This window comes from Oryctolagus cuniculus, chromosome X (assembly GCF_964237555.1).
Source record: "Oryctolagus cuniculus chromosome X, mOryCun1.1, whole genome shotgun sequence".
In the NCBI taxonomy this organism is placed as follows: Eukaryota; Metazoa; Chordata; class Mammalia; order Lagomorpha; family Leporidae; genus Oryctolagus; species Oryctolagus cuniculus.
The window spans coordinates 83,180,114-83,197,314 of record NC_091453.1 but is presented as its reverse complement, the minus strand read 5'-3'; the positions used below and the strand labels follow the sequence as shown (position 1 = coordinate 83,197,314).

General features: G+C 41.1%; 1 protein-coding gene across 2 annotated transcripts in view; it reads right to left on the bottom strand.

Moving 5' to 3' along the window:
* AMMECR1 (AMMECR nuclear protein 1) overlaps nt 1-11,485 on the bottom strand; it is a 131,221-nt gene extending 119,736 nt beyond the window's left edge. For both annotated transcript variants that reach the window (XM_002720194.5, XM_002720195.5), the window contains exon 1: nt 10,946-11,485. In XM_002720194.5, coding sequence (XP_002720240.1) covers nt 10,946-11,415 — 470 coding nt within the window. In that variant the 5' untranslated portion in view covers nt 11,416-11,485. The remainder of the gene's footprint in view (nt 1-10,945) is intronic.
* Nucleotides 11,486-17,201: the final 5,716 nt, after the last annotated feature.

The following is a 17,201-nucleotide window of genomic DNA, read 5'->3' as shown; positions in this document are numbered from 1 at the left end:
ACAACAGCCAGGTTGGGCCTGGCCAAAGCCAGGAACCTGGACTCAATGCAAGTCACCTACTTGAGTGGCAGAAACTCAAGTACTTGGGCCATTACCTGGCTCCTCCCAGGGTGCACATTATCAAGAAGGTGGATTGGAATTGAAGAAGCCAGGACTCAAACCAAGCACTCTGATACAGATTGTGGGAACCCCATGTGGTATCTTAACCATTACACCAAATACCTGCCCCCTAAATAAATAAACAGTATCAGCATCAACGATTCTGAGAGGGCCATTTAAATTTGTTTAATATAAAACATGCCTCTCCAAGTACTGTTCTCCAGACCATGTTCTCACTCTCCCTCTTCTGCCCTAAATTCAGGCTTCACCTCATTTTACTACAATTCATTTTCCCCTTCCCTGATTCCCATGTGCCCTGTATTCCTGATTCCAGCCCTGTAGGACTCTCCTTCTCTACATAGCCAATGCTTTCAGTGTGAGAGAGTGGATTTCTACAAAACAATTTGCCAGACAGGGCAATAGCTGGAAGAGTTTGTGGAGTAAAACATACCACAAACCACATATCACCTCATTAGTGTCAGAGAAATAGAAGCAACATCACTCCCATTTGTTCTTGTGAGGTTTTTTTTGAACTGACAAGTAGAAGTGTGGGGGTAGATGGATCCATGAACTGAACAAAAATTTTTAACCACTGAGTGCCCTACACTTACTCCTAACATCAAAGAGTTTTCCACAAAATCAAGTTCCTAGTAAAGTTCTTGGCAAGTGTGTTTGGTTTGGTTTGGTTTTAATGCAAAGGAAGCCACTGCACAATTTGTTTTGTTTTTAGGTTTGCTTGTTTGTTTGAATCCTGGGGAAATTCAGGAAATGTGTTTAGAGCACTACTCGAACATGGCAAATGTTCAGAAGAGCTCATGAGACTCTTTTTTTAGTGAATGAATCACTAACACCATCTTACACTTACCATATAAAAAAGAATATTAAGGGGCCAGCACTGTGGCTCACTTGGTTAATCCTCCACCTGCAGCGCCAGCATCCCATATGCATACCAGGTTCTAGTCCCGGTTGCTCCTCTTCCACTCCAGCTCTCTGCTGTGGCCCGGGGAGGGCACTGGAGGATGGCCCAAGTCTTTGGGCCCCTGCTCCCACGTGGGAGACCAGGAAGAAGCACTTGGCTCCTGGCTTCGGATCAGCACAGCACCAGCCGTGGCGGCCATCTGGGGAGTGAACCAGTGGATGGAAGACCTCTCTCTCTCTCTCTCTCTCTCTCTCTCTCTGTCTATATCTCTACCTGTCAAATAAATTAAAAAATAAAGAATATTAAGGGGACCAGCACTGTGTCATAGTTGGTAAAGCCACTGCCTACAGTGCTGGCATCTCATAGGGGTGCTGGTTTGAGTCCCGGCTGTTCCACTTCTGATGCAGCTCTCTGCTATGGCCTGGGAAAGCAGTAGAGAGTGGCCCAGGTCCTTGGGACCCTGCATCCACGTGGGAGACCTGGAGGAGGCTCCTGGCTCCTGGCTTTGGATTGGCGTAGCTCCAGTCATTGTGGTCACAAGGGGAATGAACCAGTGGATGGAAGACCTCTCTCTCTCTCTCTCTCTCTCTGCCTCTCAAATAAATAAATCTTTAAAAATCAAAATAATATTAAAAGGCCCCCATAGTCTAAACACTTACCTCACTGCTGTTCAGAATCAGCACACACAGGGTATTTGTCTTACTACAATGCCATATATATTGAGATCCAAGTTGTACCAGCTATCTAATTTATTTGTATCCCAAAACAACTATACTTAACTTTGTAGTCATTAGGCTACTATAAGCAATAATGATGTCACAGGAAGAAAACTATTCTAATGTGACTAACACATGAGCATTTGTTTGAAGTAGACACAGTGCTGTGGGACCCCTAGTCTGACAGCACCAAAATCAATCTTTCATACATTCCATTCTGAAAGAATGACTCAAAGATTCACTAGCACCTGAAGCAAAGCAGAAAGTCTGACGTTAACACCTTGCAGCAATCCAAGATCCCAACAGAAGATACATTACTAGCATTATGTGTCACATGCTTACAGATCACATTGAAAGTATATGGAATGGCAAGGCAAACTATATAGACTATGAAGTCAATCTCACTAGTTTCCATTACTAGAGAGCTGGTCAGCATCTTCTGGCAGGATATTGCATAATACAGTCAACTGTGCTCTCCCAGCATTGCAAGTGGCTTTGGGTCACAGTGTGGATTATCTGTAAAATGAAACAGATAGAGGAAAGGCAAGAATCATCAAGACTATCACACACCTTATTGAAAAAAAACCTAATATTAGTAGGCCTGGACTCAAAGAAAAAATTTTCATATTTGTCCATCTGCTGAAGATTGCAAAGATCATAAAACAATATGGCTGATCTTCTCAACTGATAGCATCTGTCCTTCAGTATTGAGCAAAGCTGCAAAATAGATTCAGCTTGATGCAATCTATGCCACTTTGTAACCCCGAGGTCACAGAATCTAGAATATAGTACCAGAAAGCCCTTCTAGTTCTTCAGAAATTTCCTTTAATTGAAGTTCTGAACCTGCAAGCTCCTAAGATGGTCCTCTACAAGGCTCTATTTCGCTGAATGCACTACTATGATACACACACAAGGAAATACAAAAATTGCAAATGGATAAATCTGAAGACTGAGAAAATGTTTAAATCTACATCAGAAAAACTCAATATTCTGTCAGATATTTTTATTAGCAATATAAAGCTGAAAACTATCACTGATCTCTAGCCATCTGAAGAGTTCAAAGTCACAAATAAGGAAAAGAGGCCAGAGATGATCCCAAAAGGCCAACCAAGACATCACAATGGCTCTCTTGTTGCTCTATGGTTCTGCTAATTCAAAAGAAAATATCATTTAATAACTGTCAATACTTGGAACAATACATATTAAAAACCTTATGTCACCTGCCCAACCATTTACTTCTCATTTCCTCAAACCTCAGGTTTTCTTTTTAGTGCCATCACCATCCTCCTTCTCCTCAGCTCTAAAAACTCTGAATCATGTTCAAAGCCTCTCTCCTTTTCACATCCCATGTCAATGGGAATTTGGTAGATTTTTCAGCAATGTCTCTTATGTGTAGTCATCTAATTTCAGGTCTTCATCCAAAATCTATCCCAGCTATCTTTATACTTGATCCACATTCTATAAACCAACATGTCTTCTCCTTTCTCCCAAATTAGAGACAGTTGGGAATAGGTAAAGAGAGGGTTATGGAGGTTTCTTATATTTGTAATCAAATTTCACAGCCATTCTAACAGAGCTGTTTAACAAACTTATCCTGAACACAAGAATAGCTAGGCACAAAGCCAAGAAGAGAAGAGGCAATGATGGAAGCCAAAAAAACAGGTGAGCTGCAATCTTTCCACTCCTACACAAAACCTGGCCTTGAGCACAAGTCCCTGCAAATGCCTACAATGTTTTCCAATTCTTAATTTTGCAACATTCCTGGATTCACAAACTCTGCCCCTAGCATGACTGTCCCACTTTCCAATACCAGTTTTCCTACTGCCCTCATAATCTTAAGTCCAGCTAGTCTTCCTTACCTTCTGATTACTCTCACCTTCTAGAGGACTCTTCTACAAATACTATTGTCTTTTTTATTTTTTGCCAGGCAGAGTTAGACAGTGTGAGAGAGAGACAGAGAGAGAGTTATAGACAGTGAGAAAGAGACATAGAGAACGGTCTTCCCTTCTGTTGGTGCACTCCCCTAATGACCAGTGCAGCCGGCGCTGCGCCAATCCGAAGCCAGGAGCCGGGTACTTCCTCCTAGTCTCCCATGCAAGTGCAGGGACCCAAGCACCTGGGCCATCCTCCTCTGCCTTCCCGGGCCACAGCAGAGAGCTGGACTGGAAGAGGAGCAACCGGGACTAGAACCTGGAGTGCCGGCGCCACAGGTGCAGGATTAGCCAAGTGAGCCATGGCACCGGCCAAATACTATTGTCTTTTTAAAAAGATATTTATTTATTTATTTATTTGAAAGAGTTACAGAGAGGGAGGAAGAAACAGAGAGAGCAATCTTCCATCTGCTGGTTCTCTCCCCAGATGGCCACATAGGCCAGGGCTTGCTCAGGTTGAAGCTAAGAGCTTCCTCCCAGTCTCCCATGTGGGCGGCAGGGGCCCAAGTACTTGGGTTATCTTCTGCTCCTTTTACCAGGCCATTAGCAGGGAGCTAGATGGGAAGTGGAGCAGCCATGACTGAAACCGGTACCTATAAGGAATGCCGGCATCACAGGCAGCAGCCTTACCCTCTACGCCATAACGATGGCCTCACTAACCTCTTCTTAATCCAATACTATAATCGGATGCAAAATCGCTTATCCAGCCTTCGCAGAGGGTCCGCAATACAAAGGCTACTTTTGATTTGCTCGAAGTTTTATGATCTGTGAGACCAGAGCAAGGGAGTGTTGAGGAGAATGCTGAGAGTGCAAGCTGCTGACTGAAGACAGCTGCTGGGAATCCCCAAGTACTGTGGCGAAGGGTGTGGCAGTGAGCGCAACCGGTTTCAGAGCAACCAAGTCAGACTTAAAAGATCTACTAGTCATACGCTTTTCACCAATAATCTCTGCACCTTGTCCATTTAAAAGCTTGGCTCAAGTGATCCCCTCCCAAGTCTTCTTTCTGATCGCTCTTTTATTCCATGTCATCTCCATGCTTATGCATTTTTATCTGTATCTTGATCATCTACAATCACATTTACATTATACATATTCTTAAGTATTTTAAGCAACGTTAGTATCTACAGTCTTGAACAAGACTGGAAATTCTAAGGACTATTTCTTTAATTTCTCAGGTTTCCAACCATAGAACTCAGCATAATGCATATGCTTTTTAAAAACAGGGTTTTTCCCAGTGACATATAATTTCCACTCAGCAATTCAACACTAACATCTTTAAGGTTGAGCAAGTTTGAAAGTATGAGACATTAAGAGCTGTAGTAGAAAATACACCCACACTTGCTATAAAAGATGCCACTTATAGTTGAACCAAACATAAAATAAGCTCCACTCGACCAACTATACTATTACACCATACTTCTGGTCTTTGGACTCTTTTCTTTATACCACATACATTAGTGGGTCATTTTTGCTCTTGGCAACACTAAACACAGAAGCCCCACTCCAAATATGTTTACTATTGGAAGTCTACTCTTCCCACCTACACACCCACTGGCTTCCCACACTGTCTCCAGTGTCCTGTGAGCAACTGTCCAATTACTGATGTAGAAAGACAGCTTACACACTGAAGGTCCATTCTTGGCAGCCGCTGGGTTTTACTGCTGCTCCTCACTTACTTAGCTTAATTGATTCAGAACAGTATCAAAAAGAGACATTATTACACAAGTTTGAAAAAAGAGACTATTTAAGAAAATTTAAATGTAAAAGCCCTGGTCATTGTGCTGCTTTAAAACAGGCAAGCATGTGTGACATCGAGAGAACAGAATAACGCCTATTGAAATCAGGAAAACTTGGGAACTTTAACTAATCTCATTACACAAGATGTAGTGTTTCACACATACACATTCTCGAAAAGCAAAATTATCTATCGATGGGAAGCACAAAACTAACTTAAAAAATATAATCCATTGCAGTAAAAGCGTTCAGTTTTATTAACATAAACTCAGTTTCAAAACTGTACAGTTTTCAGAAGATAGCCATGTGAATGGTATTTTCTGAGAAACGTATACTTAGAAAAATAACTCATGCACAGGTTAACAGTATTTTTCACTTATTGAGTAGTGGTGTCTATTCTTATTGGGTTGAGAATTCCCAGCAGTGATTCCTTCTTGGCTGCTACCAGCTAACTAGAACCTGAATGCAACACAAAAACAATTTGTAAGCAAGAAAAACTATGGACTAGATTATCACTCTCTTTGGCCATATGGGGAAAAGTAAATTAAGCATTGAATTTTTCATTTTAACTAAATATATTTTGAGCTATATACACCTTTATCCACAGATATAAAAATAATTTTGTAATTTATATTTCCACGTCCTTCCACTTCAGTCACTGACAGATTTTTACAGCAAAAATGACAAAGGGGGCATGCCTGTCTTCTTTCCTGTCAGTAACCTAGGACATTGGATTGTCTTCCAATGTAAATCAACATTGTTGAAAATACAATCATATTGGACCTTTAAAAAGGCACATCAGTTTTTCAATGTTTTTATTTTTGAAGAAAAACTATACATTATAGTCAGAGAATAGTAGTTAGTACTATTAGGTTGGCATGGATAAGGAAATCTGTTATGGCCTAGTAGAATAATCTTCCAGCTATTCTGATCTTCATGAAAAAAACCCACACAATAAAAATATATTAGCTTGTATTTAAAATGCTGATCTAATTTCACTTTAACCTGAGCTGCATTATCAAATCATCTTTTTGATAGTACAGGATTGTTATTGTTTAGGTGACACAGAGTGCCTATTCCCCCAACACAACCTAACTCCTCCCAAGCTGTCTGAAAAACAGTAATTTAACTATTGTTATATTACGAAGAAGAGTTAACTGTTCAAACACCTGATTAATTTCCTAAAATCTACAGGTTAGAGTGATTTTTTAAAAATACACTTTATTCACTGCAATAGAAAACTACACTTATTGTCACTTAATAGTAAAGAATTTACATGCTACAGTCTATATAAAATGTACCATTACATTAACTTCAAAGGTGGTAAGATGATTAAAACAAAAAGTGCATGGTATGTGACATACAACACAGTGTTAAAGATGTTAGGCTGAACAATCCAAGTGCCTTAACAGGATCCCTTTATATTTCTTTGTTAATGAGGAAAATTCTTAAATGAAATCCAGCAAGCATAAGCATAAATAAGAGCTTTTAAAATCTTATCACAACATGTTATTGAGTGAGCTAATCATGAAAAGCATTTTTATGAGAAGAAAAGGGGCTTTACTTACCAAAATCAATACAACTCACTTTAAGATACCCCATTTGTGCTGCTTTTAACCCTTAAGATATACTCCTCACATTTAATAATTTCTGTAAAAATACTAAAATCATACCACAGGTTTCCAAGAGTCAACCTCTCTCTCCCCTCCATCGCTCTTTCCTGAGCTAAAGCCATCAGGAACCTCAGATTCTTGAGCTCTTGGCAGCACTCAATCTCCCCAGAACTAAGTTAGAATGAACATGATAAAGGATAGCGACATAGCAGGAAGTTTTATTCTGGAAACTGGCAGTAAAAAAAAAAAAATGCCATTCTCATGCAGTCACTCAAGTCCTAATTCAGTTCCTCACTTCTCTCTGGCCCAGTGGTTCTCAACATGTGGTCCTGGGAACTGTGGCATCAGCACCAACAGGGAACTTGTTAGAAATGCAAATTCACAGCCCCACCCCAGACTGACTGAATCACAAACTCTGGGAAAGGGGCCCAGCAATTTGTGTTTTCACAAGCACTATAGGAGATTACGAGGTATGCTAAAGTTTGAGAACCAGTCCTCCTCAAACCTTAAAGTGCCTAAGATCACCTGGGGAGCTTGTTAAAATGCAGATCCTAATTCAGCAGGTCTGAGGGGTGGGGCCTGAGAGCCTATAGTTCTAACAAGTTCCTAGGTGACTTCTGTAAGTCTTTTCCAAACCAACTGTTTATCAAAATCACCCAAGATGCTCACAAAATATGGATTCCAAGGAACTACCACCTACCAAATTAGTCCAGGTCTCAAGAGAAAGACCTAGTAGAATATAACCGGTGGGTCTCAATGGTCTCTACGTAGGCTGAACATTAAAATCACCTGAGGAGCTTTCAATAATCCTGATTCCCAAGGCCCCAGGCATTAAATGAATTAATGCAGAATTTGGGGCTGGGACCCAGGCTTCCATGTTTTTAATAACTTCCTAGTAATTCCAATGTGTGGCCAAGTTGAACACGACTTGCTCTGGCACCGTGGATCTCTTTATACTTCAACAGCAAACAGGTTCCTATAAAATGGCTATTTGGTCTCTCTGGAATATAGAACCAAGATTTGAAAAAATAAAATGCACCTAATGTTGTTTTTCTCATGTCTTGACCCTTATGTCTGTGGACAAAGTGTCCATACAATGCTGTCTGCAGTGGAGTAGTCAAAAAAACAGCATCAACAATGAAGAAACTGTATTCACACGACCTGTTCATATACGCAAGATCTTCAAAAAGTTCATGGGAGATATGCATTATAAAAACTGCATGTATTACCTTTCTGGATGGAAGGGTGACAAACAGATCTAGAACTTCTAAACCGAAAAAGGCAGACTTCACTACTTACAGACATTCTGACAGACATATCCCAGGAGATGAAAGTGTGCTTTTACATATGGCAATTTGAAATGGTCAGAAGCACATCTTCTGGTGAACAGATAAAGGACCTGAAACACACTGTTCTTTGACATAAAACTAGTAAGTTCGAGGAAAACAAAACAAAACAAAAAAAACCCAACATGTCTATGTCTTAGGGCACCTAGCAACGAAGTCACACTAATAAGTAGACAATGCCTTTAAATATGTAAAACGGGAAAAAAGTGTGTAGTTATTTCACTCCTACAATCAAGAAATCTTGAATTTTCCACAGTAAACCGCAAAAATAAGCTTAAGATAAATGAAAATAAGACACACTCCTCTTTCCACTTAAGTGAACTTTCACTCTCCACTTGGTCATGTTCAGTGTCTACTCTAAATTAGTTGTTTTGTAGAATACATGACACATTCAAGGCCTGCTAAATGATAATAGTTATTATTCTTCCACCACCAATTCAGCATATTCACAGTGAATAGCGTCTTATGTAGCTGTTTGATTCCTTGAAAAAGAAATCCAGCAGCTGGGATACTAGAAGAGAAGTACATAGCTAAATATGTGTGGCAAGTGACCACTATTAAAATGCATTTCCTAAAGCCTTTTCTATATGAACTGGTCAAGCTCACTTTCCTTTTAAAATTCTTCTTACAGTCATTCAGTTAACCCAAACTCACTTTAAAATGTGTGAAAATAGCACCTTCTAAAAGTGTGTTCTCATATGTTTTGGAGCAATGGAGCGTGAATACTAAATCAGCTTTTGCCAAACTCATGTAACAGCTCAAGAACTAACCAACAGTGAATCTTTGCATCCCATGACTGCATAGCCACCTAACTCTCATCCCAGGACTAGCTTTTATGTATTGCAGACACCCAGGAGAACGCATAAAAGTCACAAATAAGTGACAAGCTAACAAACACTTCATAGATTTTTCTTTATGTACCCATCTATTCAAAATGAATGTTATTTCTTAACCAGAAAAATAAATAAATAAAGTGGCTAAGTAAAGGTGTGGATTCAGAATTTAAGCTCCTGGAATTAACATTATAAAATTTAGAAAGATAATTTATTTGACAAAGCATTTGCCTGTTGCCCTTTCATGCTTGTCTCATGAACCAATACTCACAGATGAACCAAGTCTCAAAGAAAATGCTCAGAACACAGAAGAGTCATACAAAATTAAAGACATTTAAAGCATCAAAGCCAAAGAATACAAATGCACACTTTCCAGGACACTTTATTGTGATTTCCACTGTACATATTAATATTTTTCATCTAGGCAGAAGTGTTTATATACTTATCCAGTAGTTTTATCCTCTAATCTCACAAATTTAAAAACATAATTTTAAAACAAATATCAATCCAGGTATCTACGACATGAAGGATAAGGAGCATTTGTCTTAAGTAGAAAAAGGGTTGACACTCTTCGGTACAGGTTTTGCTGAAAATTTTCTCTATTATTTTTCTTGTTGATGCAAAGTACTCGTAATAAAAACAATCACCCCTTTTCTCATTCTGCTCTCTCTTGGTCTTTACACTCTGTCTAGGATTTAACTCAAAAGCCAGTTTACACTCAGTTTACACACCGTGTGTGTGTGTGTGTGAGTGTGTGTGTCTCCCCCATCTACCACATATCCAAATGGACAAGGATTCGAATTAACGGAGCTTTCAGCTGTAACAATGCTATTCTGAGCAATTACAACCACACACTTGAAGGATAAATAAGAGTACAAAACCAAAAGAAGCCATAAAAATTCCTACACATGTACTGTTGGACTGTTTAACTGTTTCTCAGATCGTTCGAGTATAACATAGATTTCTTAAAAGTGAAATCAACACAAAAGCGAATACACGCTTAATGTACAAACTGGCAGTGGTATGAGAGGACAGCTCTCTTTGAATGAGCTATTACCCAGACAGTAGAATAAAAAAAAAAAAAGGTCTCTTCAAATGCGAGGAAGCTCGGCGGTGCGCTCACTTCGCTAGAGACACATTTTAATGGGTATGTTCAGATGAAAATAGGTAGTAAGGGAATATGTGTTTTCAAACACCCCCACTCCCGGCACAAGGAAACCCGGAGGAAAAGATGGGTAACCTTCTAACAAGCTCCGGAGCTGAGTTCCATCACTAACAGAACAGAAGTTGGATAGTTGCTATTTTTCACGCGGCAATGGGAAATTAGCTCTGTAAGTGCAGAGTCCAGGGGGCGGGAAGAGCGGCGGGATTTTCACATGGGGCAATGGAAACCCTGAGTGAGGAGAGGTCAACACCTGGAGTAATCCAGATCTCCAAAAGTGAGGTGGGGTGGAGGGTGGCAAGAGAGAGAGAGAGTAAAGGGGCCAAACTCCTAGAAGTTATTGCCAAGAGAGAGCGAACACCTCTGGAGCCTAGGGCAATCCCTCGCGGCAGCAGCCTGCTCCAAGTGTGGGGTGCTGGCCTCATAAGGTAGAAAGCGCGGGGTGCCCTTTCTGAAGTCGAGTAGCTCCGGGCACTCGGGCAGCCAGAGGAGCAGGGGCAACCGCCGGCGAGGAGGCGGACTCGCACTTTCCCTCAACTCTGAGCCCCATCCCGAGCGCAAGGGAGAGGGCGGCCGGGGGCACGGTACTCACTAGGGCTCGTTGGTGAACCGGGGGGTCCGGGGCTGCTGGTAGCCGTACAGGTGACAGTAGAGCACATCGAAGCAAAAGCAGCACATCTCCGCTGACACCACCATCTTCCGGGAGCCTGGCGATGAGGACGAGGCGGCAGACGATGAGGAGGGCGAGGAAGAGGTGGCGGTGGCCGGGGTGGAAAGTAGGGTTCCCACTCCACAGCTCGGAGGTGGGGACAGGGAGATCCCCCCGCCGCCGCCGCCGCAGCCCTGGGGGGGAGAGAGGGTACAGCCGCTGCCGCTACCTCCTCCGGTTAGACCTCCCAGACCGTTGAGCCGCGTACCGGCGCCTCCTAGTCCTAGCTCCCCAGCTCGGCACTGGCTCTCTCCGCTACAGTGGGAGGAGGAGGCGCCACCACCGCCACCCGAGCCAGAGGGGGGCGAACTGGACAGTTTCTGCTTCTTCACCCCGCAGCAACCCGCCGCCATCTTGGAACAGTCTCCCCCACGCAGCGCTTCCGACCCATAAGTGAGGCGAGCTGGCGGCGGGGGCGAGCACGCTGCGGCCCCGGCCGCCGGGGGCGCGCTGGGGGCTCGCGGGGCGCGCGCGCGCGGGCCGTTTCCTAGCCCGCTGCCCGGCCACGCGGCTGTCCCGCGCGCGTACTCGCTTCGGCGCGCGCTCCGCGCTTTCTCGGCCAAGCGCTTAGCGCCTGTCCTGTCCCGCCCGACTCGCTCCCGGTGTGAGCAGCAGCCCCAGACCCAATGCTTGCCTGTGGCCCGCAGAGGATGGAAGATAGGAAGCCGAATAGAAAAGAAGGTGAAGAGAAAGAGAGCGAGACAGTGGACAGTGAGGGAAAAAGGAGGAGGAGGAGGAAGGGGGGGGGGGGGAGGCATGGCCGGGAAGGCAGGAGAGAAAAGGGAAGCTAGTGTCGGGGGAAAAGAAAGGAGAAAAGTCCAGAGTAAGCATCCAAGTCCCAAAGCACAGCTCGGTGACCCTCGCTGCACGTAGTGTTAGTGACACTTGAGCCCAGTTACATGGAACCTGAGCCACCCGGCCTCAAATACGCTGGCTTCTGAACTGTTGGAGTGAGAGCAAGCAGGTGCTCGGAGCTCCACACCTGAGACTGCCTCTGCAAAGTACATACAAAGCAGTCAGGGAAATGGCCACGCTGCGGTGCCTTTAATAGCAACCTAAGCACACACCAGGGGTTTTCCGAGAATAGAGGTTAAAAAAAAAAAAAAACACTCTTTCCTCTCGACAAATCTTGAAGCCTGATTGAATCTATATATTTTGTACTTGCTCCTCCAACTTCCCCCCTCCTAGCCTCGTGAAAACGTTTATAAGCAAAAACCAAAGTTCTAAGCAGCACCTCACTGGTTCAAAGTATGTTCATACTTTGAGAATTGCAGCGGTGGGCTTTCAGGTTGTTTTGTTTGTTTGTTTGTTTTGGCTTGGAAACAAAACAATTCAAAATACATCTGTAGTGCACAGATCCTACAGGTGAATAGGGCAGGTAGTGTACTTAATCACAAGCTGAAAGATTTTGTTCTGCTATATATAATTCTTAGTATTCATTTTTAAACTTTTTTCAATTAAAAATGCTTGAATGGATGAAGAGACATGATTGAATCACTGCCATTCTGGACACCTAATACACAGCTTAATGGGAAAAATGACAACAGTCAAATATTAAAATCTATAGAAATGAAATAGAAGTAGAAACAGCATATATAAGTTATTTGCATTGTGTCTACCCCATAGCAAACATCTGGGCAAAGTCAGGTATCTGTATAATTGGAAATAGCACAAGATTGTCATCGTGACCCTTGCTCCTAATATGTGGGGTTTGGCAAATAGATAGAAAATAAAAAATTCAGTAAACCTTGAGCTTCTGCACCATACTATGTTCACAACACTACTTCTGTTGAAGTGCAGTGCACACACAGGAAGCATGCTTCCAACTCTCAGGGTTTATAAGTTAAGCCAGTATATAATCAGCAAAAGTATATAAGTATATAATCAGAAAAAAAGTATATAATCAGAAAAATAGCTACTATGTATTGGGCATGATTTAGATGTTCAGTATCATGCCTCATCTTACCCCCACAATCCTTCAAAATAATGTATTATCTCATTTGACTTTCACAGTGATGCTCTGAGTTGCTCATTTAGCCCTCAGCAGTAATGTGCCCAACATCATAACACCTAGAAAGTGACAGATCCTGGAGGTGAATGAAGATATGTCTGATTCAAAAGACTATGCCATTGTTCCGTACTGCTTCTCAATAGCAAATATATCGTAACAAGGTTTAGTGATGGATAAATTTACAGTAGTGTCATTGAACTATAGTAGTTGGAAATAAGGTTAAACAAAAATAAGAACTTAGGGTTTTTTGTGGAAAAGATTTGGAAACATTTAAATATGTTACCAAGGCAAGATGAAGAATCCCCTTCAAAAAACATTGTATGAAATACACCAGCTGTCATCTACCAGGAAAGGTAGATGCAGCCTAAAGACAAAAGAGACAGTTAACTGGCTTGTGGTGTGTGATTTCATGTTTGAAATTTTTAATTATTTTTAATAATTATGAATAATAATTTAGTGTCAGTTGCTAGTGGAGTAAACAATGCATTTATTGATCTATGTTGCAGACAGGAAGGCAGATTGGTTTTAAAAAATAAAAACCCCACAATGAATGGTACACTGTTAGTGTTTTGGTCTGTTTTATACTTTCTCCTAAATTTCTACAGCCTACCTTTTAATTTGTTGGAAACTAGACCAAATACACTAGCAAACAATAGGTACCAATTTGCTCCCTATCCCACTAAAAACAATGATCACTCCTAGAGTAGATAACCAGAGCCGTTTTATGACATCACACAACAGTTTAGCACAGGAAGCAAGTAGGATACCATGGATGGCTGCTTCTGCTAGGGGAATTTAGGAAAGCAGAATGTAATCTCCCGATTTAGAATTTGGCCGGTAGACAAGAGTCTAACGCCCCTACTCTTGTGAAAATAGCAAGGAATCTTTAATAAGCACCAGTAGTCATGTCCTTAGTTCTGCGTTTCATCTAAAGGACAAAGCACTATCATGGCTATCTTGCCAGGCAAAGGGACTGATGCAATGGGAAACCCAAAGACAAGGACACCCCAGCTGAATTATAAAAATAGCTTTTCCCTCAAGGATTTTTTATTTCAATTCCAACCCTCACCAGAACAAAGAAAACAGATGAACCAAAATGTGATCATTGAAGACATCATTACCCAACCACTAGGGGTTACTATCTGAACTACTTTGTTGTACTAGCTGCCTAAAAGGAGGGAAAACACTCACCATTCTCTCTATGTTAACTTCTCCTAAGCTTGGCGTATCTCCTATACTAACCTTGAGCCTCAAGATGCTTTATAAATCCCCTGGCAAGTAGTGGTAGTGGTGGTAATGCCTCTTTTTAGCCTTTGAGGAAATGCCACTCCCGGCCTTGTTTTCTTGCAAAGTCACCAGCATAAAAATAAACCTACTTCATTCAAACATAAATGAAATACCCAGGACAAATGCTGTCAAAATATTTTTTCACATCTATGGAAAGTGCACACAGGATAGGAAAACTGACCTTGCTCAGGATTCCCTTGACTTGAAGTATAAAGGTCAAAGTATGATAAAGCACATGTGTTTCTACCCAGTGCTGATACTGGAGTGCAGTGATAATATGCTCCAGAGGAAACGTTGAGGTGCTTTCTGGTCTTTGTAACTGACTGTCAAGCTGGTAGCTAAAGATTCCACATTTCTTTTACATAAAAAAGTAAATAGGCCATAGTCTCTTTGTCAACAAAACACATTCCGATTGTAAGCATTTTTGCTTCCACAGCTGCCTTTCTGTTGCTATTAGCTAACTTGTTTTACAACTATGGAAAAATTAGCCAAACAGAGGTTATGTACATTATTTACCAGAAAACTGAAAATTGAATTAAACTCAAAAGTTACTGATTATTTTATCATTGCCTCAACTTATTCTCATATTTATGATAGTATTTTTTTTTCATTTCAGAAAGTGAAAATAATTACAATTTGATGAGATAGTGAACTTGCTAATATTGCAAAAGTGCTTTCTTGCTTTTCTAGGGATGTGGGGGAAATGAAGAAAGTTTACCTAGTTCAATTTTAAAAAGTGTCATTTATGCCCAAATGAGTGTTATTTTTATCCTCTGTCATCAAACTTTCTCAACTGTCATCTTTGAACAACTGCAGAATGTAATATTCTTAGCCACCACTTTGATCTAACCTTGTACACATGTAATGCATGGTTGTGGCTGTGGAGGTGGTGATCAGTTCTCCTGAATATATGAGTAAATACTAAACTTTTTATGCACTTTTCAATTCAAGTTGATAAATCAATTTGTTTTCCTGGTTATAAAACAGATCCTTCCCTCCTAAATCCTTTTTTAATCTAATTAACACATTTATGAACCAAAGCACCATGACATACCTTGGACTGTTTTCTAGTTGTTTCATTTATATATTTTATCATCAGCTGGAGTGCAAACTGATTGAAGGTTGTTTTGCCACCAAATTCCTTGAGACAAAGTTATATTAACTCTTCAGTGAGACTTGGATACGCTAGTATCTACCCTAAGTGTGGAAAAATTAGTGACGCTAGCTAGTTGTAGATTGGGGATAAAAAAGCTTTTTTAAGGAGGAGATGACCAAAAAGAGTATTAATTGGGGGAACTTAGAGCAGTTGAGAGTAAACAAAACATGATAGTGTCTACTTTCATTTGGAAAGTCTTTAGTTGACTATTTTTCTCTTTTCTCTCTTCCTTAAAGAATTCATCTACTACCCTATATGAATATATTGAGCTGTGAAAACATATATACTATAACTCAACTGTGCTTCACTTCCAAATTTCATTATATAAATATAGCTGTTTTTCCTTTTAAAAAAGTTTTATATATTGATTATATTTATTTAAAAGGCAGAGAGAAAAAGAGAGAGAAACAGATCTGCTAGTTCATTCTCCAAATGCCCACAACAGTCAGGGATGGGCCAGGCTGAAGCCAAGAGCCAGGAACTCAATTCAAGTCTCCCATGTGGGTGGCAGGGACCCAAGTGGTTGAATAATCACCTGGTGTCTCCCAGGGTGTGCATTGGTAGGAAGCTGGAATGAAGAGCAGAGCTGGTACTAGAACCAAACAATCTGATATGGGATATAGTTGCTTTTGTATAGCTAATCTCATTGTTTTCTGGAGCACTTATTCTGATTGACTGGAGGCACAGGTTCAGCAGTGTGAGCATTGATACTGTCAATTAAAATACATAAGACTGTCAAATTCAAAGTAACTTGGGTACAAATATTCTATTTAATATTCACACTCACTCATGGCACTGAGGAGCAGAAATGTGAGCCCCTTAACCTCTGCTGGATTTCGGATGAAATGTAGCTCATTTTTTGCCTCACTCTGCCCATTGCTTAAATATCCATAATTTAAAACTTACCCTGTCAGCATGAGCAATGCACAATGATGTTGTCAAGAATCTCTGCCTTTGCACCTGATTGACTGTAGGGTACCTACCTCAGCTCCTAGTGGTGCAGTTGATCCTTGAAATCACAGCCATATTCTCTATCCTGCCCCTGACTTTGTCTGTCTACTGAGCAGCCTCGTCTTTGGGCCTGGTCACTCCATGTCACAGCAACTGCCTGAAAAGTAGGCTGCCTCTTTATTCTCAGCTGCCTTCTACATCCTCCACAGGATTCCACAAGGAATTCTGCATGTCTTTCATACCACCCAATGAGCCTGTCTCTCACTAAAACCTTCAAGCTGCCATTTGTACTACAGGTGCCTCATGGTAACATGACTTTTCTGAATCTTCTCAGAAAAGTCTTTGATTGTTTCTTGCTTCTTTGATTGTTTCTTGCTTCTTCTTTTTATTGAAATGTAATTCACAAAACCTACAATTTACGGATTTAAAATTTACGATTCAGTGATATTTAGAATATTCATGCAGTTAAGCAACTATCAGTATCATGACTTTTGTAACACTTTCATCACCCCATAAAGAAATTTTGTGTCCATTAGCAGGTACTCTCCATTCCTTCCCACTCCTCCTAGCCAAGGCAACCTATAATCTACTATCTATCTCTATAGATTTCCCATCCTGGACATTTCATATAAATGGAATCACATGCTATTTGCTTTTTAATGTGTGGATTATTTCACTAAGCATGTTTTTGAGGTTCCTCTACACTTGATCTTAACCAAAAGGCCAAGAAGCAA